The sequence below is a fragment of the Pogoniulus pusillus genome, chromosome 10 (genome assembly GCF_015220805.1).
Source record: "Pogoniulus pusillus isolate bPogPus1 chromosome 10, bPogPus1.pri, whole genome shotgun sequence".
Lineage (NCBI taxonomy): Eukaryota > Metazoa > Chordata > Aves > Piciformes > Lybiidae > Pogoniulus > Pogoniulus pusillus.
Window position 1 is genome coordinate 8,368,878 of NC_087273.1, and position 25,409 is coordinate 8,394,286.

At 48.6% G+C, this 25,409-nt stretch overlaps 2 protein-coding genes and 1 long non-coding RNA gene across 12 annotated transcripts in view; 1 reads left to right on the forward strand and 2 right to left on the reverse strand.

The window, feature by feature from the left end:
* Nucleotides 1-1,377: 1,377 nt before the first annotated feature.
* PURG (purine rich element binding protein G) lies at nucleotides 1,378-6,282 on the reverse strand. The gene is made up of 2 exons (XM_064149744.1): nucleotides 6,222-6,282; nucleotides 1,378-5,113 (listed from the first exon to the last, which is right to left on the reverse strand). Exon 2 carries the CDS (start codon nucleotides 5,098-5,100, stop codon nucleotides 4,090-4,092), a length of 1,011 nt encoding a protein of 336 aa, XP_064005814.1. The 5' UTR covers nucleotides 5,101-5,113; nucleotides 6,222-6,282; the 3' UTR covers nucleotides 1,378-4,089.
* A 324-nt stretch (nucleotides 6,283-6,606) lies between these two features.
* WRN (WRN RecQ like helicase) overlaps nucleotides 6,607-25,409 on the forward strand; it is a 55,220-nt gene continuing 36,417 nt past the window's right edge. For 2 of the 10 annotated variants that reach the window (XM_064149746.1, XM_064149753.1), the window contains exons 1-9: nucleotides 6,607-6,688; nucleotides 7,561-7,776; nucleotides 8,610-8,724; nucleotides 11,224-11,339; nucleotides 13,602-13,747; nucleotides 18,888-19,036; nucleotides 21,855-22,004; nucleotides 23,539-23,611; nucleotides 24,761-24,869. In XM_064149746.1, the coding sequence (XP_064005816.1) occupies nucleotides 8,629-8,724; nucleotides 11,224-11,339; nucleotides 13,602-13,747; nucleotides 18,888-19,036; nucleotides 21,855-22,004; nucleotides 23,539-23,611; nucleotides 24,761-24,869 (839 nt within the window). In that variant the 5' untranslated portion in view covers nucleotides 6,607-6,688; nucleotides 7,561-7,776; nucleotides 8,610-8,628. The other 8 variants (XM_064149749.1, XM_064149748.1, XM_064149747.1 and 5 more) reach the window with 8 other exon arrangements.
* The window catches only part of LOC135178683 (uncharacterized), a 38,866-nt gene continuing 37,073 nt past the window's right edge, over nucleotides 23,617-25,409 (reverse strand). The window contains exon 4 of the long non-coding RNA XR_010303685.1: nucleotides 23,617-23,841. This is a non-coding gene — a long non-coding RNA (uncharacterized LOC135178683). The remainder of the gene's footprint in view (nucleotides 23,842-25,409) is intronic.

Sequence of the window (25,409 nt, forward strand, 5' to 3'; positions counted from 1 at the left end):
CTGTACTACCCTCCAACTATAACATGGGTGCTTTCCATGGTTGGTGTTTTATCCGTGGGGATCAGCTATGAACATGCAGAACCTGATCCAGATAGGACAATAAGGTGCATCCCATGCTAAGGGAGTAAATGCATTAGAGGATCCTAAGTGATAACACAACATGGGTGCTTTCCATTATGGTGGAAACCCATGGTCGGTGGTTTATCCATGGGGATCAGCTATGAACATGTAGATGCTGATCCAGATAGGATAATAAGGTGCATCCCATGCTGAGGGAGTAAAAGCATTAGTGCATCCCAAGTGACAACACAACATGGGTGCTTTCCATCATGGTGGAAACCCATGGTCAGTGGTTTATCCATGGGGATCAGCTATGAACATGCAGATCCTGATCCAGATAGAGTAACAGGGTGCATCCCATGCTGAGGAAGTAAATGCATTAGTGCATCCCAAGTGACAACACAACATGGGTGCTTTCCATCGTGGTGGAAACCCATGGATGGTGGTTTATCCATGGGGATCAGCTATGAACATGTAGATCTTGATCCAGATAGAGTAACAGGGTGCATCCCATGCTGAGGGAGTAAATGCATTAGTGCATCCCAAGTGACAACACAACATGGGTGCTTTCCATCGTGGTGGAAACCCATGGTCGGTTTATCCATGAGGCATCAGCTATGAACATGTAGATGCTGATAATGAGGTGCATCCCATGCTGGGGAGAGCAAATGCATTAGTGGATCCTATGGGATAAGAACCAAGCCTGACTCAGTAGCCAGCAGACGCTGAATTCCAAGGCGATATTCACAACAAATATTCCAGGGTGATATTCACAATTACTGCCATCAGAAGGCCAAGTCCTTACCAAAAGATGAAGGGGTTTAGAAGATAAAAACTAAAACAAACCAACCAACCAAAGAAAAAAGGGGCAGCAATTCAGGAAAACCATTTCACATCTTTTAGTCTTTTCAAACGGTGAAGAGAATCTCCCTTCCTAATCGCTTTGCCCGTCGCAAGCCTCTTCCTCACCGATGCTACGGAAACATGGGGGAAGGCATGAACACTTAGAAGACACGTGGTCACTCGGGGGTTAGTTACAACCTAGGAGCTTTTGTGATCCCTCGAGGCAAAGGTAGGGTGGGATGGGGAGATGGCAAGCTTATAAGGGAGGAACACCATGTAGAAACAGCATGGGGAGAAGTCAAGCTCGCAAGAGAGAAACACCACGGTACAAACAGGATGGGGCGATAAGCTCATAAAGGAGGAACAGCACACAGAAAGGGGACGGGGAGTTGTCAGGCTCACAGGGGAGGAATGTCACATAGAAATGAGATGGGGGAAGGAGAGTGTAAAAAGTTTGTACATTCATAGCTCCAGTTTGTTGGAATAGAAGTTAATTATTTATTTTTTTTTAACTCCAGGCACTGTGATGGGCAGCAGCAGTCAGCGATACGCTGAGGTTACGCATCAAGGACTCATTCACTAAATTCTGGTTTCACACCAATAAGAGGACGTAGAAATCTTTTCACCTTGGGTTTTGTTTCGTTTTGGAATTGACCTGTTTTTAAAAACCATTGGGACCAAAGCCCTAAGAGCAGAGATGAACCAGTAACCCCCTCAACCTCCAGCTTATTCATCACGGTCCGCTAGCTGTTTGAGTGGTGGAGTGAGAACACCACTCCAAGAGTTGAAAGAGTACCTGAAAGAGCCAACTAGGCCGAGAAGGACAGGAGTTTCTGACACAAAGCCAAAGGCTTGGTGGCTGTAACTGCTAATGTGTGGTTTGACCTAAAGGGGGGAATCACCTAAAACAGTGAAATCAACTTTCTTACTTCTTGTCACAACCGTAACATTTTCCTAAAGGTTCTTTGGTGACTTTGGTGCAAGCTTTGTTTTATTATTATTTTTTTCACTTTTTCTCTTTTTCTCTTTTTTTGTCTTTTTTCTTTCTTTTTTTTTTTTTTTTTTTTTTAGTTAAAACAAATCAAGGAGGTTTAGTACCTAAACTAAAGTCCAGATTATCCTCTTGGTTCCCACCCCTGCCTCCCCAACGTTTCTTGTTCAGGTTAATGACATTAACAGGTAATAGCATTCGGCTCGAGCGTGGCCATGCGGCGTGCGGGTGGGTCCAGACTAAGAGCGATGAACGGTCCTGTTGGAGATAAAATACATTCCTCAACAGATTAAAAAGCCAAAACCAATGGAATGGTTGGATGGAAAAATAGCTGGTTCCTATGCACACTAGGCCACTCTGCACAAAAACAGGGATTTGAATGATTATAAAGATCTGATTAGACACGGTAATGCCTACTCGAAAACAACCTTAAAGGTGAGCAACACATTCTTGGAAGTACCTGGAGCTCAACCAAACTCCCACGGGTTTCAGAGGGGAAAGACTTGGGGCTGAAAAAGGCCCTTACATTGTTAAGTGTTCATGTTTTAAGAAATAATCAAGAATTTAAGAATTTTCAACCTCTTAAACAGGTAACTGTAGACATTCTCCCTCCAGGCAGAGGGTTTCTATATTGCGAAATGTAAAATTTGTATTAGACTTTGATAGGGCAAAGCTGAAACCTGGGGGAGGGTAACCAGGAATCAAGTTGGGTGATGCCAGCCCCAGCTCTGAGCAGGTGGGAAGGGGGTGATGGCAGGGCACTGACATTATGTCCTAACAACAAATCAACACGACAGAAAACCCAAGGCAGCGTTAAACCACAGCTTCCAAACCACACCTCGGGTAAGTACGAGCGAGATGCCTTTTGATACCAATCTAATGATGCACCAAACCCCCCAAAGGTCTTCCTCAAGTGTGAGGAGAAAAACACCTGGGTGTTTTCCTCACGTGGGTAACATCACAACCACATTAATCACAGAATCATATGAATCATAGAATGGTTTGGGTTGGAAGGAACTTTCAAAGTCATCTAGTTCCAACCCCCCTGCCATGGGCAGGGACACCTTCTGGTAGCCCAGGTTGCTCAAGACCTCATCCAACCTGGCCTTGAACATCTCCAGGGAGGGGGGCATCCACAACCTCCCTGGGCAACCTGTTCCAGTGTCTCAACACTCTGACTGCAAAGAACGTTCTCCTAAAATCCAGTGAGAGAAACTGGAAGCCTCGGTTGCAGTGGTCCCTCCACCACCAAGCACCCTTCCCACAGCCACCTGGTGGGAGACCCAAAACACCCCTAATATAAAAATATCTTTTTGAAATTTTGGACAAATGCATTCAAAATTTGGGCAAAAAAAATAAACCCAAACCAAACCCCAAACAAATCAGCAGCCTGGCACGAGCAGAACACAGAGATGAGGAGTGGGTTATAATTCGTTGCCACTAATTCAGAAGGCTTAGCACTGGGGCAGAGCTTTGCTGTCTTGGGTTGGGTGTGTGTGTGGGGGGGTTGCTCAGGTTGTTCACTCAGCACAAAACCAGCAAAAGAACAACACATTTTCCACTCTTAACCAGCACCTTTACAAAGCTCTGACCGGTGACTGAGGTTTCACCCTTTGTTTCAAACTCAACGATCAGCAGCTGCCAACTTTCAAACCTCTCTACCTCTCCTCCTCCCCACAGCAGCAGTTGATTTTTGTTGCAGATGCCCTCAGGCCACGCTGCTCAGCCTTTTGACCGAGGACAAGCAGAATCCAGGCCAGGAAAACCCATCCTAAGCAGAACCCGATACATTTCAGCACAAGGTTTAGGGTTGGGTGTTTCTGTATCACGTTGGAAGTGCAACACAAGCCTTATCTAGACTATTTAAAGGTCAGAGTGGTGGATTTTTTTGTTTTGTGCTGATGCATGTACTTCCACAGTCTTCAACACTCGAAGCAGCTGACTCCTACGGACTCGGGAGGTTGGTACTTTCATAAGACATACGGAGATGTTTTGGGTGTAATTTCAGGTGACAACCAGACTCCTCTAACGTTACACATTGTAGAGTTAGCAAGAAACTACCAGGAACAAAAGAAAAAAAAAGGGCTTTACAAAACAAACGGGGCAGCTTGAAATTACTATTAAGTCAGTCCCTCTCACCAATTTCTGCTTGTTTTGCTCGGTTTAATTTGCCAGATGGCCCAGTCCAATGCACTCTATTCCAGACCCTCTTGCTCTTCACCACTGTCCCCTCTGGCATCCATCCTTTTTTCTTTATGGCTGTTGTAAATTCTCCTCATCTCCTCTTCGTACTTGATAAAATTCTCCCCAAACCGTGTCCACGCTTTGTATGGGACCGTGATGGTGTTACGGTAGGGTGGCCTCACCTCACTTACCTTCAGGAAGATGCCGTACCTGTTGGAGCCCACGTCGAAGTAGAAGCGCTTGTTGTCCACTCGGAAAGAGGTGCCCTCAGGGAGCTCTGGGGGCTCATCGCCTGCCCCCCGGCGATCCTCTATGTCCCCTTCACCGTATTCTTCAATCAGCTGGACCAAAGCATCCCTGAATTCAATCATCCCTTGAGCTGGAAGGACGATCGTCTGCTCCTGTCCCAAGCTGTGGCCAAAATAGCCCATCATGCCAGGTCCCCTGCTCATGGTCTGTCTAATCCTCAAGAAGCGCCCTCGCTGATTCTCCTTCAGGTCCAGGTAGTACTTCCTGTTGTCCCTCTCGATGTACTCCGTTTTGAGTACGCTGTGAGGGTGCTCTTCAGAGCCCACCGACACGGGAGGCGAGGGCGGTGGGTGCTGCTGGCGCCTCCGAGGGAGCTGCTCTTTGCCATTGCTGTGCTCGTGCCGCAGGCCGTGGCCGCTCTTCAGGCCGAGGTGGGCATAGTGCTCGATGAAGTCCCCCAAGCAGTCCTTCAGCTCGGCAGCCACGGACAAGGAGAGGGTCAGCTTGCTCTTCCTGATGTTGTCCTGCCTGCCTCTTCCGATCCAGACCTCGGCGATCTTCAGGAAGCGGCCTCGGGAGCTCTGCTTCACATCCAGGTAGAATCGCTTTTTCTGGATGTCCACCCTCTTGGAGGCCAGCTCCTGGATCTCCATGCAGCCCCCCTGGGAGGAGGCCGGGTAATGGTACTGCTGCTGGGACTGGGAATAAATGCTCCTGTGCAGGCCAGAGCCTCCTAGGTTCCTTCCTCCTCCTCCTCCTCTCCCTCTTTCCATCTTTCCCAATCAGCTGGAAATAACACATAACAGAGACACAGATGACAACAGCAGCACCAGGGGCCTGCTCGGCTTCTCAGGCGGCGTCTCTCCGGCACTGCTCTCCCCACAAAGCCTCCTGCATCCCTCCCTCCCCGCTGCCACGGCACGCAGCATCGCAGCAAAAGGAGCCCGGGCTGCTTTTCCCCACTCCCGACAGCCTGACGACGTTCACCGACACAACCGAGCCCTCCCGGTGCCCTCTCCGTCTGTGCCCGTCGCCCCAGCAGACCTCCCCATGGCCCCATCGTGGCAGCCTGCCCCCCCAGCCCTGTGCCTCTGCTACTACAGACCCTTCCAGCTGCCCCAGTGGGGGCAGGGACTGGGAGCATTAGGGGTGGTGGTTTCGAGTGCCCCTGTTGAACGGGGTACTCACTGCCCCTGGGTTTCCTTCTCCATGTCGCTGCACTCTCCCCTCCACCATCCACCTCTGCCGTTCCTCCCCAGGGTACTGGGGGTGGGCGCACTAGGGTCCAGCCTAGCTCTGCCCTACTGCTCCCCCCGTGCCCCAATACTGCTCCCTCGGTACCCCCAGGCACCAAACACCGCCCTCCTAGTGCCCCCCATCGCTGCATCTCCCGTCCTGGTGCCCCCAGACCTTCACCTCCTTCCTCTCCAGTCTGGATCTCTGTCCCCGCACTGCCTTCAGTAATGCCCTCCTGCTCCCCTCTCAGTGCCCCCCAGTAGTGCATCTCCTGCCCCAGTATCCCCAGGGCTTCATCTCGCACCTCCTCCAGTGCCCCAGTTCTGCCCCTCCAGCGCCCCTGTCACTGCGTCTCCCGCCCCACTGCCCAGAGCTTCACCCCCTTCCTCCCAACTGCCAGCAGCACTGTCCGCCCGTCCCTCAGTGCCCCCCTGGAACTGCTGTCTGCCCCACAGTGCGCCGATACTGCCCCCCTGCTCCCTACTGCCCCGAGACTGCCCCCCAGTGCCCCCAGTACTGCCCCCCAGTGCCCGTGGCACTCCACCATTGCCCTCCCCAGTGCCCCCTCCCACCGCGGCTCCTGCCCCATCGCTGCCCCCCGGCCACCCTTCCGACCGCGCTGCTCTCCCCGTCACTGCCCCCCAGCCTAGTCACTCACCCCACAGCTCCCATCGCCGCCGTTGCCCTTCAGCCGCCGCCGCCACCGCCCGCAGCCGGCGGCCCCGCCGCCCCCCCCCCCCACTTCCCCGCCGCGCAGAGCCACGGGGCTGGCGCACCCCCGCCGACCGCTCCGCCCCACCCCGCCCCGCCCCGCCCCGCTGGCCCGGCCCGGCTCCGCCCGGCCGAGGACAGCAGCGGCGGCGGCAGCGCGGTGGGTGCGCGGCCCGCCCGGCTCCGGGACTACACTACCCAGAAGGCCCCGCGGCCGGGGGGGGGGGGGGGGGGCGCCGCCGCAGCACGCATGCGCGTCACCTCGGGTAACCCGCGGCCGCCAGCGCCCGGGGAGACGGCGGGGGGCGGGGCTGGCTGCCTCCACCGCGTCATCAGGGTGAGACGCGCCCTGTGACGCGCAGTGCCTGAGCCGCGCAGTGCCGGAGCCGCCGCCGGCGCGCAGCTGGGCGTTCGGTGAGCAGCGGCGGCGGGCCGGGGCCGGCGGCGGTGAGGGAGCGGCTGGCGTCTGTCCAGTGCACAGCGGGGCTCGGGAGGAGGCCGGTGCAATGGTGGGAGGGGTGGAGCGCGCCGCTTCCTAGCCCCTTGTTGCTCGCTGGGCAGAGTCCCGCTGCCCGTTCTGGCCTGCGGGCACGTCCGGGACCCTGGGGCGCCGACGCTGGCGGATAAGAGCCGGGAAGGGACCACACTGGAGTTTTCCTGCCGCACGGCAGCGGGAGATGGAGGGAATTCGTCTTACATGCAGCATGTGACAGGACAAGAGAAAACGGCCTCCGTTTGTGCCAGGGGAGGTTCAGGTTGGATATTAGGAACAGTTTCTTCCCGGAAGGGGTTCTTGGGCACTGGAACAAGCTGCCCAGGCAGGTGGTGGAGTCACCGCCCCTGAATGTGTGTAAAAGGCTTGTGGATGTGGTGCTGGGGGACGTTGTTTAGTGGTAGTGGTGATATCAGAAGCTCTGGGATGGTGGTTGGACTTGATCTTAAAAGGTTTCTCCAACCTCAACAGTTCCATGTCAAAACCTCCCAGACTACAGCTGTCCCTCTCAGGGCCGGGTGGGCTGGAGATGCTTACCCAGAGATGCTGTTTGCCCGCGGAGAGATAAGATGCTGTGGCCTTTGTTTGAAGACTTTGCTGTGCCTCTGTGTTTCCTGCCAGTTGCCCCGAGGGGATCCAGGCTAGCTTGAAGCAGGTGGTGTTGGAAAGTTCGTCCTTACTAAGGCAGTAGCGTTCCCTGTTTTGGTGTTTAAAAGAATATTGAGCATCTGGGGATAAGTGGGAAGAAGCAGGTTGAGAAATTTCCTCATGAGCTGTTTTGCTTCATCTCCAGGAGTTGTGAGTTTCACTAGGAGTAGTCCTGGGAGAAACCTCAATAATTCAAACCAGTCAGAATTTGCTCTCCACCAGGAAATCTGGCTCCAGTTCTCGCCAAGAGACTCCTACCTGTCAGGGCTGCAATTCTGCTGTTCCAGTCAACATGCCTTCCTAACTTAAATCCCTTCTAAGCATGCATCCTGCTGCCATGGCCATAGGCTGCTTCTACTTGGTGAGCTCAGCTTCTTTGAAATACATAAGTAACCTCAGTCATCATCCAGTCTGCACCAGAGAGCTTGCCAGCATGTGCCTTCTTTAGCTGTGCTTTACCCTAGATGTTCTGCGTGGTCTTTCCCTTGGTTGTGAGCTCGTGTGCAGGGAATGCAGGTTTTGGGCAACCTTTGTGTCAGTCTGGTAGGCCCATGAAGATGATTTGGGGCTGGAGCAGCTCTGCTACGAGGACAGGCAGAGCTGAGGCTCTTCAGCCTAGAGAAGAGAAGGGTCTGGGAGAGACCTTACAGCAACCTGCCAGTACCCGAAGGAGGCTACCAGAAGGCTGCAGAGGGACTGTTTGCAAAGGCCTGCAGGGACAGGATGAGGGCAATGGTTTGAAATGAGAGAAGAACAGACATAGATTGGATGTGAGGAACAAGTTCTGCACCATGAGGGTGCTGGAACACTGCAACAGGTTGCCTGGGGAGGTAGTTGAGGCTACATCCCTGGACATATTCAAGATGAGGCTTGAGAAGGCTATTAGGAACCTGCTCTAGTGGAGGATGCCCCTGCTGTCTGCAGGGGGGTTGAACTAGCTGACCTTTGATGGTCCCTTCCAACCCAAACCATTCTAGGGTTCTGTGACTAGAAGTTTTCCTGTTTTATTCCTCACTTTTTCTTACATGTGAACAAGAATAAAATCCCTAAAGCTTCTTCTACAGCAGTCCCTAAATGTCCACTGCCACGCAGAAAGCATTTTTAAACTCAAGGGGACTGATATTCCTTCACCTTATTCTGACCTGATGATAATAACAGCTTCTTTGTTGTTGTTGTTGTTCTTTTCTGTATAAGTAACAGACATGTGGAAAAAATGAATAAAATGGATTTGCCAGTGACTAATCTGCAGAGTAAATACCCACAGTGGATGCTTACAGAAAGCCAAGAGGGAGCTTTGGGTGATAAAAAGGTATGTCACCAGATGGGGGGAGCTTGGGTTCAGGCTGTGCTTGCTAAAACACCCTTGGATCACCTGCTTTTGGTTAGATCTGTGGCTCTGATATTGTTAAAGTCTCTTTTTTTGTTGTTTATTTGGGTTTTATTAATGAAAATACCATCCATTGACCAAAGCCTGTTGCTATCACTACAGGAACTTCCACCTGACAATCTTGAACTTGGGGGGCAGTTTTACATGCAGTGGAAGGGAGGTTTTGGTTGGTTGCACAGCTAGGGGGATATGGCTCCCCAGTATGGGGGTACTTATCTAGAGGATAAATGGATAGAGGAGAGGCTGTGAGATCTGGGGCTGTTTGGGAGGAGAGCAGCCTGAGAGGGGAGCTTCTCAATGCTCAGCAAGAGCTAAAGGGCAGGGGCCAAGAGGATGGGGCCAGATTTTTCAGCGGTGCCCAGTGACAGGACAAGGGGCAGCAGGCACAAATTGGAACCCAGGAGGTTCCATCTGAAAATAAAGAGAAAATTCTTTGGTGTGAGGGTGCTGGAGCCCTGGAGCTGCCTGTCCAGAGAGATTGTGGAGTCTCCTCTGGAATGATTCCAAACCTGCCTGTACATTGTGATCCTGGACAGGCTGCCGTGGGTCACCCTGCTTTAGCAGGGGTGGGGCTGGACTGGGTGATCTGCAGAAGTCCCTTCCAACCCCCTCCATGCTAGGATTCTGGGATAATTTGGGAGCTAAAGCTGTAGCCTGACGTGAGTTTGTTCTGGCAAGGCTCTCTGGCTTTGTGTTTGCGCATGTTCAGTGCTCCAGAAGGTTTTGCAGCTCCGAGGTATCAGAATAATTAATTGATCATCAAGATGATGTCGAAACTTCTGCTGTTCCAGGAATGTTAATGTGTCCTTGGATGGGTTTTTTCTTTCCCAAATATATGAGCAGTTTCAGTATAAAATTTCCCACTAGAAGGGACCCTCATTTGAAACTGCTTTAACAATTAAAAAACCTAATTAATGAGGGAAAAGCAGAAGACTCAGTTCAGCAGTTTTCCCTCTATAAAGTGGGAATTAAAAGCTGGGAGCATGGATATTAAAATATGTCAGTGCAAACCAACATGACTTCCATTTGCTGTGCCACAGCCTGTGTGCACTGCAGCACCAAGCTCTGAGGAAGGGTTTTTGATTAAACTTTCATCCCTCATTAACTGCAGGAAATGTTTTCTTGTGCAAGCATAAAATCAGCAGTATCTTTGTTTCAGAGCCTCCTCCCTTCCAGGCAACTCTTTTTTTTTTTTTCTCCTGAAGCTTTACTCTGCACTTTACTTACAGAGCACTTTGCTCTGGTAAGACCTCACCTGGCTTACTGTTTCCAGCTCTGGAGCCCTCAACATGGGAAGGAAATGGACCTGATGGAGCAAGTCTAGAGGAAGGCCACAAAGATTACTGGGGGGTTGGAGCACCCCTGCCACAAGGTCAGGCTGAGGGACCTGGGGTGGTTCAGCCTGGAGAAGAGAAGGCTCTATGGAGACCTTAGAGCAGCCTTCCAGTACTCGAAGGGAGCTGCAAGAAAGCTGCAGAGGGACTGTTTGCAAAGGCCTGCAGGGATAGGACAAGGAGCAATGGTTTGAAATGAGTGAAGAGCAGATTTAGATTGAATGTTAGGAACAAGTTCTGCACCATGAGGGTGCTGGAACACTGCACCAGGTTGCCTGGGAAGAGAGTTGAGGCTCCATCCCTGGAGCTGTTTAGGGTGAGGCTGGAGAAGGCTGTGAGCAACCTGCACTAGTGGAGGCTGTCCCTGCTGACTGCAGAAGGGTTGGAACTAGAAGGTCTTTAAGGTCCCTTCCCACCCAAACCATTCTGTGATTCACTTTGATGGAGCTTACCTGTCCTTTTAACTCTGGTGCAGTTTTAAACCTGTGGAGTTTACTTAGATCTTTGTGAAGTTCCTCACACATTCTGACAGGGATAAGTGATGAGCTGGCTGAAGTGTGGCACTGAGCAAATAGGGCACCTGAGTTATTGTTCTGCTGAAATAGACATCAAATGATTTTAGCCCTGGCCATTTAACTTCAACAGTGGTTTCAACTGACAAATTAGTGTCCATTTTCTTATATTATTCCTCCAATTTGAGGTGTACAGTTAGCATTGAGGGAGTCCTGACACTCAAAAATGGATATTTTCCCTAATCATGGTCTTGGAAAGCTGCTGGATCTTTGTGGTGGGAAGAATCCAACTTCAACTCAATTGAGGTGAAAACTCAGCCTCTGCAATTTCAGTCTGAGTGCTTGGAGCTGAGCCAAGTCGTTAGGACATGAACCCAAATGTTTTGATAGAGGGTGATTGTCACACTGTTGTTAGCTGCCCCTGCACGTGGAGTGCAGCTCTGATGCAAGGTGTTGGTGACAGCCACTGCCAGCCTTGCTGGGGCACAGTCACATGCAGCAGTTGTGCTGATGCTCCTCCCTGGTGAGGTTGGATGTGGTCAGTAACTGAACCTCTCCCAAATGTTGTTTGACAGAAGCCCACCCTTCAGAGGAGTGTTTTGGAAGACAGGCTGCCCTTCCTCGAGTTCTGTGGCTCTGTGGTTTACAGCTATGAAGCCAGTGACTGTTCCCTTATCTCAGAAGACATCAGGTAATGGCTCTTCCTCTGCTGCTTTCTTGTTTTCAGTGCTGTTACATTTCTGAGCAGGACCTGGCTCTTCTCTCTCTCTTTCTTCTGGCTGGTTGTGCATTTAATGTGTCCAGAGGTCAGCAGCGTGGCCAGAAAAACATTTGGGTGTTTTGGCTGTCCTGTTAGATGTGGCAAATGTTTTACTGGCTACAGGCACAAACTGAACCTGCTTCTCCTGCTGGAGAGACCTCTGGTTTGTATGCAGCATGCAGTGGTTTAGAACCACTTACAATAGAATCATAGAATTGTTTTGATTGGAAAAGACCTCTAAAATTGAGTCCAACCATCAGTGCATTACTACCATGGCCCAAGTGCCATGGCCACACCTTTCTTGAACCCCTCCAGGAATGAGGACTCCACCACCTCCCTGGGCAACTTCTTCCAATCCCTGACCACTCTTGAACCAAATAAATGTTTCCTCATCTCCAACCTAACCCTCTCCTGGCACAATTTCAGGCCATTTCCTCTTCTCCTATCACCTGAGACTAGGGAGAAGAGAGCAAGCCCCACCTCACAGTAACCTCCTTTCAGGGAGCTTTAGGATGCAGTGAAGTCTTCTCTCAGCCTCCTCCAGCATAAACACCCCCAGTTCCCTCAGGTGCTCCTCAGCAGCCCTCATCTCCAGACCCTTCACCAGTTTGATTGTCCTTCTCCTGACATGCTCCAGCCTCTTAGTGTCCTTCTTGGAGTGAGAGGCCCAAAACTGAGCCCAAGATGTGATGTGTGGGCTCACCAGTGCCTAGTACAGGTGGACAATCATCATGCCATGCAGTTAATAGCTCCCCATTTGGTCTTTCTCTGGGAGGTGCCATCTCTGTACCTTGCAGTCCCTCTAACAGAAAGAGGAAAGCCTCTAACATAGTTTCTTTCCCTTCTGCAGTGTGAATAATTCCATGGAGTTCAGTGGCTTCATTGGGAAGTATGAGCTGTAAGAGTTCTTAAGTGGGGATTGAAGAGTTGCAGAAAAAGTAGGAAATTCATGATGCAAATGGCTGATTATTACTATTATTTTGCCTCCCTTTTTGCATAGCACAGCTCATTACAGGACAAAAATGCTACACACAACTTACAGTGCAGAGGGTTAGACCAAGGGAATTTAGACTCATAGAATGGTTTAGCTTGAAAGCTACCTCAAAGATCATATAGTTCCAACCCCCTGCCATAAGCAGAGGCACCTCCCAGTCAAACAGGTTGCTCAAGACCTCAACATAAACTATTCATAGCATCACAAAGTTGGTTTAGGTTGTAAAAGATCTTTAGGATCGACTCCAACCATAAATCCAGCACTTCCAAGTCCACCACTGAGCTGTGTAAGTTGAATCACAGGATGTTAGGACTTGGAAGGGACCTCCCAAGATGGAGTCCAGCCCACCTGCCAAAGCAGGATCACCCAGGGCAGGTCACACAGGAACACATCCAGATGGATTTTGAATGTCTCCAGAGAAAGAGACTCTACAACCTCTCTGGGCAGCCTGCTCCAGAGCTCCAGCACCCTCATGTCAGAGAAGTTTCTTTTTATGTTGAGGTGGAACCTCCTGGGTTCCAGCTTACACCTGTTGTTAGTTGCCCTATCATTGAGCACTACCAAAAAGGGCACCATCATCTTGGCACTCACTCCTTGGATGCTTACAGCCTTCTCTTCTCCAGACTAAACAGCCCCAGGTCTCAGTCTTTCTCCATAGGAGAGATGTTGAAGCCCCCCGGTCATTCTCATACCCTCCATTGGACTCTCTCCAGCAGGTCCCTGTCTCTCTTGAACTAGGAAGCCCAAAACTGGATGCAGTATTCCAGGTGTGGTCTCACCAGGGCAGAGTAGAGGGAGAGGAGAATTTCCCTAGACCTTCTGGATACGCTTTTCTCGATGCACCCCAAGATGCCATTGGCCTTCTTGGCCACAAGGCCACATTGCTGTCCCATGCAGAACTTGCTGTCCACTAGGACTCCAAGTCCACCACCTTTGCTGTCTGGCTATTTCCTGAGACTTACTTTGCTTCTGTTTGTGTGCATTAAGTTCTGTAGAGGTTTGAAGGCTTTCTGGTAGCTTGTGGCACCAGCAGGAATTTCATCTCCTTAAGGTTTTGATTTTGAAGTGGTTTCCATGTCCTGTACAAGATGCACTGGCTGTGATTCTCTTAATCCTCTTTATGTAGGCTGGCTGAAGCCTAATATGTTAAATACTGGTAGAAGAAGAGTTAAAAATGAAGACTGTTCATTTCTTTCCAGGCAGAGTTTATCAGCTGGGGCTGCTGTTGGGTTTGATATTGAATGGCCACCATCCTACACAAAAGGAAAAATGGCAAAGGTAGCTGTAATCCAGATCTGTGTGTCAGAGGAGAAGTGTTACTTGTTTCACATCTCTTCAATGGCAGGTACTGTGCTTCCTCCCTCATTAATAAGGGCACAAGTTTGTGATGAAGTTTGGGCTTGAGCAATAGACATTATTTGTGCTGTGTTGGACAATAAAAACTCCATCCTTCTCCCCTCTTCTGCCGGTAATAAAGGGATTTATTCTTGAGTATGGAGGAGATCATAGTCCAGGTCTTGCCTTGTGTGCTGTCACAGAGTGGTTTAGGTTCTGAACAGGGCAAAAGAGTCTTACTTGGGGATTACAGAGCCCCAGCTCTGGAGCCCTAGGCACAGGAAGGACATGGACCTGATGGAGCATGTCCAAAGGAGGGCCACAAAGATGATTTGGGGCTGGAGCAGCTCTGCTACGAGGACAGGCTTAGGGACGTGGCTTTGTTCAGCCTGGAGAAGAGAAGGCTCTGGGAGAGACCTTAGAGCAGCCTCCCAGTACCTGAAGGGGGCTACAAGAAGGCTGCAGAGAGACTGTTTGCAAAGGCCTGCAGGGCCAGGACAATGCTCTGAGCAACCTGCTCTAGTGGAGGATGTCCCTGCTGACTACAAGGGGGTTGGACTGGGTGACCTTTGAAGGTCCCTTCCAACCTAAACCATTTTAGGATTCTTTGATTTACTCTTCAAGTACAAAGACCTTAGCCTGTATCTTGCTTTGTGTGCTGCCATAGACCATTTCAGGTTCTGAATAAGGCAAAAGAATTTCACTTTGATTTTTTTTTTGTGTGGTGTTTTTTTTTTTCCCTCTCTCTGGGACAGAATATTTTAATTCACTTAAAAAAACCCAAACCTTCATGCCCTGCTCACTGAATGAGCTTTCAGTTGAGTGCCAAAATAAACAAGGAACCTGGATTTAGCAGGCTGGGTTCCTTTTTAATTTGGCTCCAATAACAAAACCCCTCCAAAATTATGGCTGTCATGCTGTTTGTGCCTGATACCTGCATTTTGTGCCACTGGCTTGCAGAAAAGAACCCTGGATACCTGGTGAGATGCAGCTGTGTGGAGAGAAGAAGGGGGGGGGGGGGTGGGGGGGGTGTGCTCAACAGTCTGAATTCATTATGGATGTGAATAAAAGCTTCTAAATAGGGAAAATAGGAAGGAGGGAAGAAAGCTGCAATTTTCTAACCTTTGGTTTGAGTGTTAGATTGAAACTATGCCTGTGAGATGTCTCTGATTTCCCTGGGGTGTGCATGCTGAGGTATAATAGCGATAATTTTAATGTTGGTGTTCAATCCTTTGTCATTTATAGCAAATGGGGTGGAAAATTTAATTGCTGGAGGCTATTCAATCTGGGAGGCAGAAAGGTACAAGTGCACATAAGAGCAAAATAAATAAATAAGCCAACAGATTATTTTGGGGGGGGGAGGGTGTGGAGAAGGAAGCTGAGGGGAGAAGAGTCATTAAGAGCTCAAAATGCTTTAGATTCTAAAAGTGGAGATGTTTGTGTGTCGATGCCGAGCACGGCTGCGTGTGGGTTACAGCAGAAGATGGTGCTTCCTCCTGAATCAGTTCCTAAAATTCCTGCTCTTGCCCAGTGGGAGATGCACTTGGAATGAGCAAGATGTCAACCTTCTATTTATTTATTTATTTGTTTGTTTGTTTGTTCTTGCTGCAGGAACCACAGCCAATTTCTGCTTATTATGCAGGATACATTTGACCTACAGAAATGTAGATGTTGGCAGAATTAGGCAGTTGGATAAGACTTCACTGGGTTTGTTGCAAAAAAAAAAACAACCCAGTAGCCTTGGTGTTGCCTTCTGCAAGAGGATGAGTGCACAGAGTTCTTGGGCTGGGTATGAGGGAGAAAAGTGCCATTTCTCAGGTAGATTTGGGATTGTTTTCCTCTCCCTCCCAAGACAGCTAAGAACGTGGCTTGTTCCTCAGTGTAGCCTCTGTGTCGCAGAATCACAGAAGGTCAGGGTTTGGAAGGGATCTGCAAAGGTCATTGAGTCCAACCCTCCTGCCAGAGCAGCAGAGTAGGTCACACAAGAAGGCATCTAAGGCATGGTTTGAGTGTCTCCAGAGAAGGAAACTCCACAACCTCTCTGTGCAGCCTGCACCAGTGCTTTGTCACCCTCATGGTGTAGAACTTGTTCCCAGCATCCAATCTGAATCTGCTCTTCTCTCATTTCAAATCATTGCCCCTCAGCCTGTCCCTGCAGACCTTTGCAAACAGTCCCTCTGCAGTCTTCTTATGGCCCTCTTCAGGTACTGGAAGGCTGATATTAGGTCTATCTGGAGCCTTCTCCAGAGCAAGCACAGTTTAGTTCAAGTATGAAGTGTCTGTGCCTCTTCCCTCCTGTAGAAAAACAGATCTGAAAGCTGTGTGCTTTTATTCAGCCCTGTAAACTTGAAAACACACTTTGATCCAGGACTGCAGTGCCACCAGTCTGGGATAACTCAAATTGTGGTACTTGCATAATCCTTGTACAGCCTTTATTCTCTCCTTACAAGATTGACTTGTCTGGGCTTGGTGAGGAGAATCTGTTTGGCAGATTCTGTTTTCCTCATGCTGTTGTTGGACCAGCCCAGCATTTGAATCATAGTATGGTTGAGTTGAAAGGGACCTTCAAAAGTCATCCAGTCCAACTCCCTGCAGTCAGCAGGGACATCTTCCACTAGAGCAAATCACTCAGAAGCTTGTCCAGCCTGACCTTTAAGATCTCCAGGGATGGAGCCTCAACTGCCTCCCTGGGCAACCTGTTGCAGTGTTCCAGCACCCTCATGGTGTAGAACTTGTTCCTAACATCCAATCTAAGTCTGCTCATAGAATTGGTCAGGGTTGGAAGGGACCACAAGCATCATCTACTTTCAACCCCCCTGCCATGGCCAGGGACACCAGCTTGGAGACCAGGATGTGGTGCGGGACAGTGTCAAAGGCCCTGCTCATGTCCAGCTAAATGGCATCAGTTGCTTGCCCCTCATCTATTAATATTGTGACCTGTTCATAGAAGGCCACCAGGTTTGTCAGGCAGCATTTGCCCTTGGTGCAGCCATGCTGATTGCAGCCAGTCACCTCTTCACTATTCTTCTGTCTCAGTAGTGCCTCCAGGAGGATCTGCTCCAGGATCTTACCGGGCACAGAGGTGAGGCTGACTGGCCTGGAGATCCCTGGCTCCTCCTTCCTATCCTTTTTGAAAATGGAAGTTATGTTTCCCTTTTTCCAGACAGTGAGGACTTTGGAATATCATAGAGAGGAGTTTAGCAACCTCATCTGCCAGCTCCCTCAGCACCCGTGGGTGTATCCCATTGGGTCCCATGCACTTGAACACTTTCAGGTTCTTCAGGTGATCACAAACCTGATCTTCACTTATGATGGGCAGCTCTTCCTTCCAGCCCCTGCCATTATCTTCCATGGCTCCAGGAGTGTGGCTGGAGGCCTTTGCAGGGAAGACTGAGGTGAAGAAGTTGTTGAGAACCTCAGCCTTTTCCATGTCACTTGTGACCGTTTCACCTGTTTCCTTTCTGAGGGGGCCAACACCTTCCCTAGGCTTCTTTTTACCATTCCTGTACCTGTAGAAATTCTTGGTGTTCCCTCTGACCTCCCTGGCTAGATTCAATTCAAACTCTGCCTTGGCTTTCCTAACCAGATCTCTAGCTGCTTGGGCAGCTTCCTTATATCCCCCCCATTCCAGCTGTCCTTTCTTTTTGTGTGGCAGCTTGTCCAGGGGCTCCCTGCTCAGCCAGACAGGCCTCCTAGCATTCTTCCCTGCTTTCCTCTTTGTTGGTACTCATTGCTCCTGGACACAGAGGAGGTGATCCTTGAATACTGACCAGCTGTCCTGAGCCCCTCTTCCCACTAGAGCTTTGTCCCATGATACTTTGGCCAGCAGATCCTTGAAGCAATCAAAGTCTGTACACCTAAAGTCCAGGGTTGTAAGCTTGGAATATCTCCTCCTGGTTGCCCTGAGGATCTTAAATTCAACTGCGTCATGGTCACTGCAGCCAAGGCTGTCCCTGAGCTTCACATTGGTCACCAGCCCTTCCTTGTTGTTGAGAACAAGGTCCAGCATAGCACCTTTTCTTGTTGGTTCCTCTGCCATTTGGAAGAAGTTGTCACCTATGCAATCCAGGAACATCCTGGGTTGCTGTTGCCTTGCTGTGTTGTCCCTCCAGCAGATGTCAGGGTAGTTGAAATCCCCCATGAGGACCAGGGCTTGTGACCTGGAAGAAGCTTCTCTTTGCCTGTGAAGGGCCTCATCTGTTTGGTTCTGCTGGTCATGTGGCCTGTAGCAGACCCCTGCAGTAACATCACCCTCCCCTGTCTTCCCTTTAATTTTAACCCATACCCTTCTCTCATTTCAAACCGTTGCCCTCCTCCTGTCCCTGCAGGCCTTTGCAAACAGTCCCTCTGCAGCCTTCTTGTAGCCACTTCAGGTACTGGAAGGCTGCTCTAAGGTCTCCCTAGAGCCTCCTCTTCTCCAGGCTGAACAACCTCAGCTCCCTCAGCCTGTCCTCACAGCAGAGCTGCTCCACTCCTTGATCATGACCTTCCTCTGGACCTGCTCCACCAGGTCCACATCCTTCCTGTGTCGAAGGTTCCAGAGCTGGATGCAGCACTCCAGTAGAGCTCTTACCAGAGCGTAGCAAAGTGGCTGAATCACCACACTCAATCTGCTGCCCTCACTTGAGTGGCTTGGGGAACTGAGTATGCTACAACAGGATCTCTTTTATTGTTGATTCCCCACGCTTATGGTTTAAATTGTTTCCTGAGAGTATGAAATAGCAAAAACTGCTAAGGAATAATGTGGAAGAGAGCAAAAAATAAGATTGCCTTTGGTTTTTAGGAACATCCAATGCTGAGAATTAAAACATTTTGCAGTTAGATGATGCCTTTTTGTTAGCAGCACAGTAAATGAAATAAAATGGTTTGCTTTTTCTTCTCTGGATTTGTTTCCAAATGCGAAGTGAACTTGCCTATGTCAAATATTTCATTCCTGCTTGTCTCTGTAGATAATGCATTACAACCATTTGGTGTTTGCAGGCATTCCAGAGCACAAAGAATCACACCCATGAAGCAACTTTGGGGGCTTTGCCTCTAAAAGCACAGGTTGTTGCAGATGGTCTCTGTGCTAGGATTTTAGTAATCTCCATTAAGACTTTCTGGCATCTTCCAGTATTGGGTTTCTCATGTTTGGGTTTAATCTGTTTTAGGTTTTCCCAAGGGACTCAAAAGACTGCTGGAAGATGAAACAATTAAAAAGGTTGGCGTAGGAATTGAGGGAGATCAATGGAAGTTGATGAGTGACTTTGAAATCAGACTGAAGAGCTTTGTGGAGCTGGCTGACGTTGCTAATGAGAAAGTAAAACTTCAAAACTCTTTGTTGTGGGAGGGAAGTCTTCTTATTGTGTTGTACAAAAGGAGGCCTCCCATGGATGTGGTTGAGGCCCCATCCCTGGAGACGTTAAACATCAGACTCAACGTGGCCTTGGCCAGCTTGATCTTGTTGGAGGTGTCCCTGCTGACTTGCAGGGGTGTTGCACAAGATGACCTTTGGGAATCCCTTCCAACCCAATGCAGTCTGTGAATCTGTCTTTGTAGGAGTTCAATGATGGCAAACATATCCCATGTTGTAATTTATTTAAGGTCTCAAAGCCTAAGTACATCTTCTGGTGAGTGAGTTCTTAAATGTCTGTCCCCTTTCAGGTCTGCTCACCTTTGGCACATCAGTATGGCTTTTTAATTCAGCTGCAGGTGAATTAATGATGAAATTGATAGATTTATAGAGTGATTTGGGTTGGAAGGGATCTTGAAGGTCATCCAGTTCCAGCCCTTCTGCTATGGGCAGCAGGGACACCTTCCACTAGCCCAGGTTGCTCAAGGTCTTGTTCAACCTGGTCTTGAACACCTTCAGGGAGGGGGCATCCACAGCCTCCCTGGATAACCTGTTCCATTGCAGATTGTGTCAAGCCAGAGTTCTCTTGGCAATCACATATTTGTTCCAACACCTGAACCTTAAGACACAAGAAATGCTGTGGAGGCAGAGAAGGAGGGAGTTCAAAGAGCTTGTGTTTGAAGGGAGTCAACCCTCCTGCTGTGGCTTGCTAGGTGCTGGAAAGAAGCACCAAGATCTTCCTTGAAGTCCCCCTACATGTAGCTGTTTACCACATGCTTTGGAGCTGCAGAAATATTCTTTGTTTCCATGACTTTGAAGTTGGTGTCATTTCTCCTTGTGAGAGTGCAGTTTCCAGCACCTGATGAAACTCAAGTAGGGTTGTATTCTGTGCACCCTGAATTTCAGTTTAATTGGATTTTGGTTGGCTATGATTTGCTGCAGGGGGACATCTGTGCTTTCTTCTTAGGGAAGAGAGCAAAAGGTTCATTACCTTCCAAATCCTGCTGCTATTCTTATCTCTAGTGTGCCCCTTAAAGCTTTTCTGGCTTTTCAAAGCTTTTCCTTAACCTGTGCTGAGGCTCTCCATGCACTTCCCTTCTGTGTGCTTTTGTTTGGCAGGATAATAGCAATTGGCTTTCTTCTGGTAGAGGAGAGAGGTTTCTGCCAATAAATAACACTGCTTAGACCTTGCTCTGTGGTGTGTGTGTGTGTTTAAATTGCAGCAAGGCAGAGGGGAATGTAACATAGTCATCAGTGTTTGGGGCAGTGCTCTCCAGATCAACCACCCTGACATTTCAGTTCCAAGTGGGTTGGAAGTTGTGCAATGTCAACTGTTTTGCTCACGCAATAGAAGGAGCTATTTCTTGGAGTTTCCTCAGTTCACCTCCTCTTTTTTATCCCAGCATTTGATTCTGGGGTAATTTGTTGTGAAGATGAGCAATGTGATCTCTAATAACAGCTTTAAAGTCTTCTGCTGAACAGAAAACAAACCAAAAATAAACTTGAAAGTGAAGCTTGAGAACAAAGAATGGGGTTATGTAGAATGGCTCAGTATGAGGGAGAGAGCTGAGGGAAACATAAAATGAGCAGCTGATAATCAAGGACAGGCTGAGGGAGCTGGGGTTGTTCAGCCTTGAAAAGAGAAGGCTCCAGGGACACCTTAGAGCAGCCTTCCAGTACCTGAAGGGAGCTACAAGAAGGCTGCAGAGGGACTGTTTGCAAAGGCCTGCAGGGATAGCACAAGGAGCAGTAGTTTGAAATGAAAGCAGAGGATATTTAGATTGGATGTGAGGAACAAGTTCTGCACCATGAGGGTGCAGGAACACTGCAACAGGCTGTCCAGGGAGGTAGTTGAGGCCCCGCCCCACCCCTGGAGATATTCATGATCAGGCTCAAAAAGGCTCTGAGCAACCTGCACTAGTGGAGGCTGTCCCTGCTGACTGCAGTGGGGTTGGACTGGATGACCTTTGGAGGTCCCTTCCAACCCAAACCATTCTAGGATTCTATGATTATGCTGCACTGCTGCTGTTAGGCTCAGCAGTTCTGCAAGCTGGAATAACAGAAGGCAGTGCCCGTGAGTCCTGGATCTTTGGGGTCTGAAAGCAAGCTTCTCAAAGTGGCTGTTAAGACAATAGCATGGAGCAGATGTGATTGACAAGCAGGATTACAAAAGCAATTGAAACCAGCAGGCTAGTGGGTTGGCTTCTAGAGACTTGGGATCAAGGGCTTCCCAGCACACTGAGCAGCGGCTACAGCGTGGTCTGTAACTGTGCAAAGCTTGGGCTTGGTTTTGGATATGCAGGAGGCAACAAAACACTTCCAGGCAGGCTTTGATATTCCTAGGTTTCTGTTAAATCCCTGGTGTTTGATACTGAGCTTCTCTAATTAGAAAGGCAAATACTAGAGAAGTGTGGCTGGTTGAGTCTCTGGCTTTTATGCTTATGGCTTTTATCAACCCCAAACCTCTGCCGTCCAGCTGTTTCTTGGCACGGCAATACCCTCTCGTGCTGCATGGGCTCATCTGCCCCTAATGCCACCTCTTCAGCTTGGCAGTGTCGCTATGCCCTCTAGAAATGGAGTTGGAGGGCAGGGGACTCCAGTTTTTGAACAGCCAACACTGCTTTTTAGTGTGATGAGATCAAATTTAGGCCTGGAGAACAATTGCTGCTTTGAGAAACTAGTTCACTGACTAACCCAGAGCTCTTTGCTTCTGAGAGATCGATGCCACTTCTAGGAATGCTTTCTGCTTTCACCGTTAAACAAGTCCTCTCTTTTCTTTCTCCAGCTGAAGTGTAAGGAGATCTGGAGCCTAAATGGTCTGGTGAAACATCTTTTAGGCAAGCAGCTTTTGAAGGATAAGTCAGTCCGTTGCAGTAACTGGGAAAAGTTTCCACTCAACGAGGAGCAAAAGCTGTACGCAGCCACCGATGCCTACGTATGTACAAGAAGAGGCCACCAGGCAGCACTGAATTTCTCTCTGCTGTACCCTTAGCTGCTGGTTTTAAAGCCTTTCTGCTGCAGAACATAAGGAATGTAGGAAGATTTTAAGCTCCACTGTGGGTATGGGATGCTTTAAGGTGGAAACGCCCCCCGGGGTGTTGCTGTCTGAATTATTTCCTTGGAAAAGACCACTAAGATCATTGAGTTAACCTAAGACCACTGTGGCCATTAAACCATGTCCTAAAGTGCCATGTCCACACCTCCAAGGCCTGTCTTTAAGTTTTTAAACCCCAGTGTTCATTCAGAGCTTCATAATGTCCTGCTTGTACCTGACTTGGTGAACTGTCTTGTTGCTGCAGTCACTTAAAGATTCCTAGATTCGCTGCATGGTTTGGATTCTGATGATTCTAATGCAGCAGAACCATGGAATGGATTATCAGGAGGAGGATTTTTGTAGCTCTGTCAAAGTCTCTGCTCTTTCACCATCTTGAAATGAACCCAGTTTTGCTGTAGTTCCTAACAATGTGTTGCTGGGTGCTGTCTGCTTCCTGGGAGGGTCTCTATGCCAGCAAAATGAAATCCCCTTAGGCTTTTATTTCTGTGACGAGGTTTGATGGCAGAAGGGAAGTGGGACAATGGTCTTTGTTTTCTTTTCTGCCCCAGGAAACACTGATTATTTTCAAGTTTGGTTTAATATTAAACTGTGGAAGGTTTAGCACCTGTAAAGACCCAAACCACTGAGGAGAGAAGTTCTATTTTTGGTGCCTGGTGCAGGTTCTGTAAGCAGCTTGTTGCAGGCAGTGCCTCTTTCTCACTATCCTCTGTTCACCTGGCCTGCCTTTTGGAGCCTCACAGGAAAACACGAGGGACTAACTTGTTTCTTTCTCCTTCCTCTTTAAGATGCTTTGGTTAACATGTGTAGCCTAATTAGCACATTCCTAGCTTTAGGCTGTGTTTTCCTCTTAGAACTCATTATTCATATCAAGGGAAATATTAAAGCACACAGAATCTATCTTAGTAGATTCACAGCTATTCACTTGGAGTGCTCCATAAAATCTGAATGAGGTGGAGCAGATGGTGAGCCTGGGAGCAGAGTACTTGGAGCTCTCTGTTTGCAGCTAACTTGGAGATAACCATGCTGGGAAGAGTATCCACTGCAATGTGGACCCTAGAACAGGGCTTTGCCTTTTGGGATCTGGTTGTACTGTGACCTGGTTGTGATGGACACTGCAGTAAGGCAGCTCATAGAATGGTTTGAGTTAGAAAGGACTTTAAAGACCATCTAGTAGGAGGGAGGTTGGAGCTAGACCAGGTTGCTCAAGGCCTTATCCATCCAGACCTTGAACACCTCCCTGTGCAACCTGATCAGTGACCATTCTATGCAGTGGGCCAACAACTCAGCATTTGATGTTCGCAATGTATTGGTGCCACGATTTGAATGAGTTCTTAGAGGTTTTGTTTAGTCTCCCAAGATGTTTCTCTGCAGAGTACTGAGTATTGTTTATTTATTTGTTTCCTTTTATCTGCAGGCTGGCTTCATCATTTATCAAAAACTGAAAAATATGAATAACAGTGACCAGAAATTATCCTGTGTGAGAAGAGGTAAATTATTCAGAAGGAATTTATTCCATGCACAACTGAATATTCCATTCCCCAACAGATATTTTTTTCCTTTGTGCATAGTATCTTTGTGGCAGGATTGTTTGGCTTCTTGGTGGTGAGAGATTGAATCCAGAGAGAGCAGGCACTAAAAGCTCTTAGATGACCTGAGTTACCACACTATGTAGCTCTTCTCCATAGTGATACAGGAGTGCTCTCTTAGTGTGTTCCTGCTGGTTACAGAGGTAACAAGAATTCCTCCTGTCATTCATAGAATGCTTTCAGTCAGAAGGGACCTTAAAGATCATCCAGTTCCAATCCCCTGCCATGGGCAAAGACACCTTCCACTAGCCCGGGTTGCTCAGGGCTTCATCCAAGCTGGCCTTCAACACCTCCAGGGAAGAGGCATCCACAGCCTCCCTGGGCAACCTATTCCAGTGTCTCCCCACAATCACTGGCAAGAATTTCTTCCTAATGTCTAGTCAAAATCTGCCCCCCTCAGGTTTAAAGCTATTACCCCTCATGCAAGTTTCTTTTTGAAAACAATTAATTGAGGTAATTTCAATTCTACTGATGCAAGGGCAAAAAAAAATCTAGTTTAAGAAGTAAGACCACCAAAAAAAACCTCCACCAACCAGGTAAGGCTTTTCCTCAGGTGCATAAATGGGGCTTAAACTTTTTAGAGCAGCTTATCATTTACTTGACTAGAAAAGTGACTCTGAAAATCTTCATTTCTGTTAACTTCTGTTTAAGTATTGCATATAGCTTGTGGTTGAAAAAGAGGTTGTGGGGGAGTTTGTTTCCTTTCTGTACTGGATGAATTTCAGTTTTCTATCAGAGGCAGAAGTGGCAGCACTGTCACCTTAACATGAGGTGCATTTTTCTGGCTTTCCCTTAGCATACCCATTAGCAGCTCTCCTCTGGAGGGTGTGCTGGGGCAGGATCACTCTATAATGGTCTATTTTTCTCCCTAAGCCACTGGAAGAGGTGTGGTGCTGAAGTACATGGAAACTCGGCCTGATTCTTGATTGCAGGCACTAGAAATGGCTGAGTTACCAGCTGTAGGTCCTGTAGAGATGCAGTTAGCTGAATGGGACTTGTGTGTAGATGTTGGACCTCACAAGGAAATGACTCTGATGGCCCTTCTTACAGATGAGATGTCAGAAGGTGTGAAGAAGCGCCTGACTTCACTAGCTGAGGACATAACAGACCTGGCTTCTCGCATCCCTGACTCTTCTGGACAGCTGGCAAATTTGCAGAGGTTAGATTTTTCCCAGCCTGTCTCTACTTCATCTGTAAGATGGGCTTTGTTCTTGATCCTTGAAGTCTCGCACAACAGAATGTTAGCAGCTGCCTCTTATCTGTGCATCCTTTTCCAAAATGAGAGAGCATTTTGTGCCCTTGATAGGGAAATATTATTTTCATGTGTAAGGAGGTAGATTTTCAGTGCTCTAACTGCAATGGTTTTGATGCTGAACTTGAGTGAATCTGTATCTTCTTGCTGAAATGCACAGCAGAATCTTCCTCCATAGATTCTAAGGGCTGTTGCATGACTGACAGCTGAAAGTCTGGAGGCTTGATCCAAGTGTGGGGACAATACCACAAACAGTGTTTCTGGTGTGTCTTGTTTTTTACACTGAAGTAAAACCTATAAAGTCTTAGCCCAAAAGTGGAATGCAAATTGCAAATGAGTGATGAGCTTTTACATGTGAAGTTCTGGATAAACTACCTGGAGACATGGAGAGTACTATCATAGAATCACTCACAAAGATCATCTAGTTCCAACCCCCCTGCCATGGGC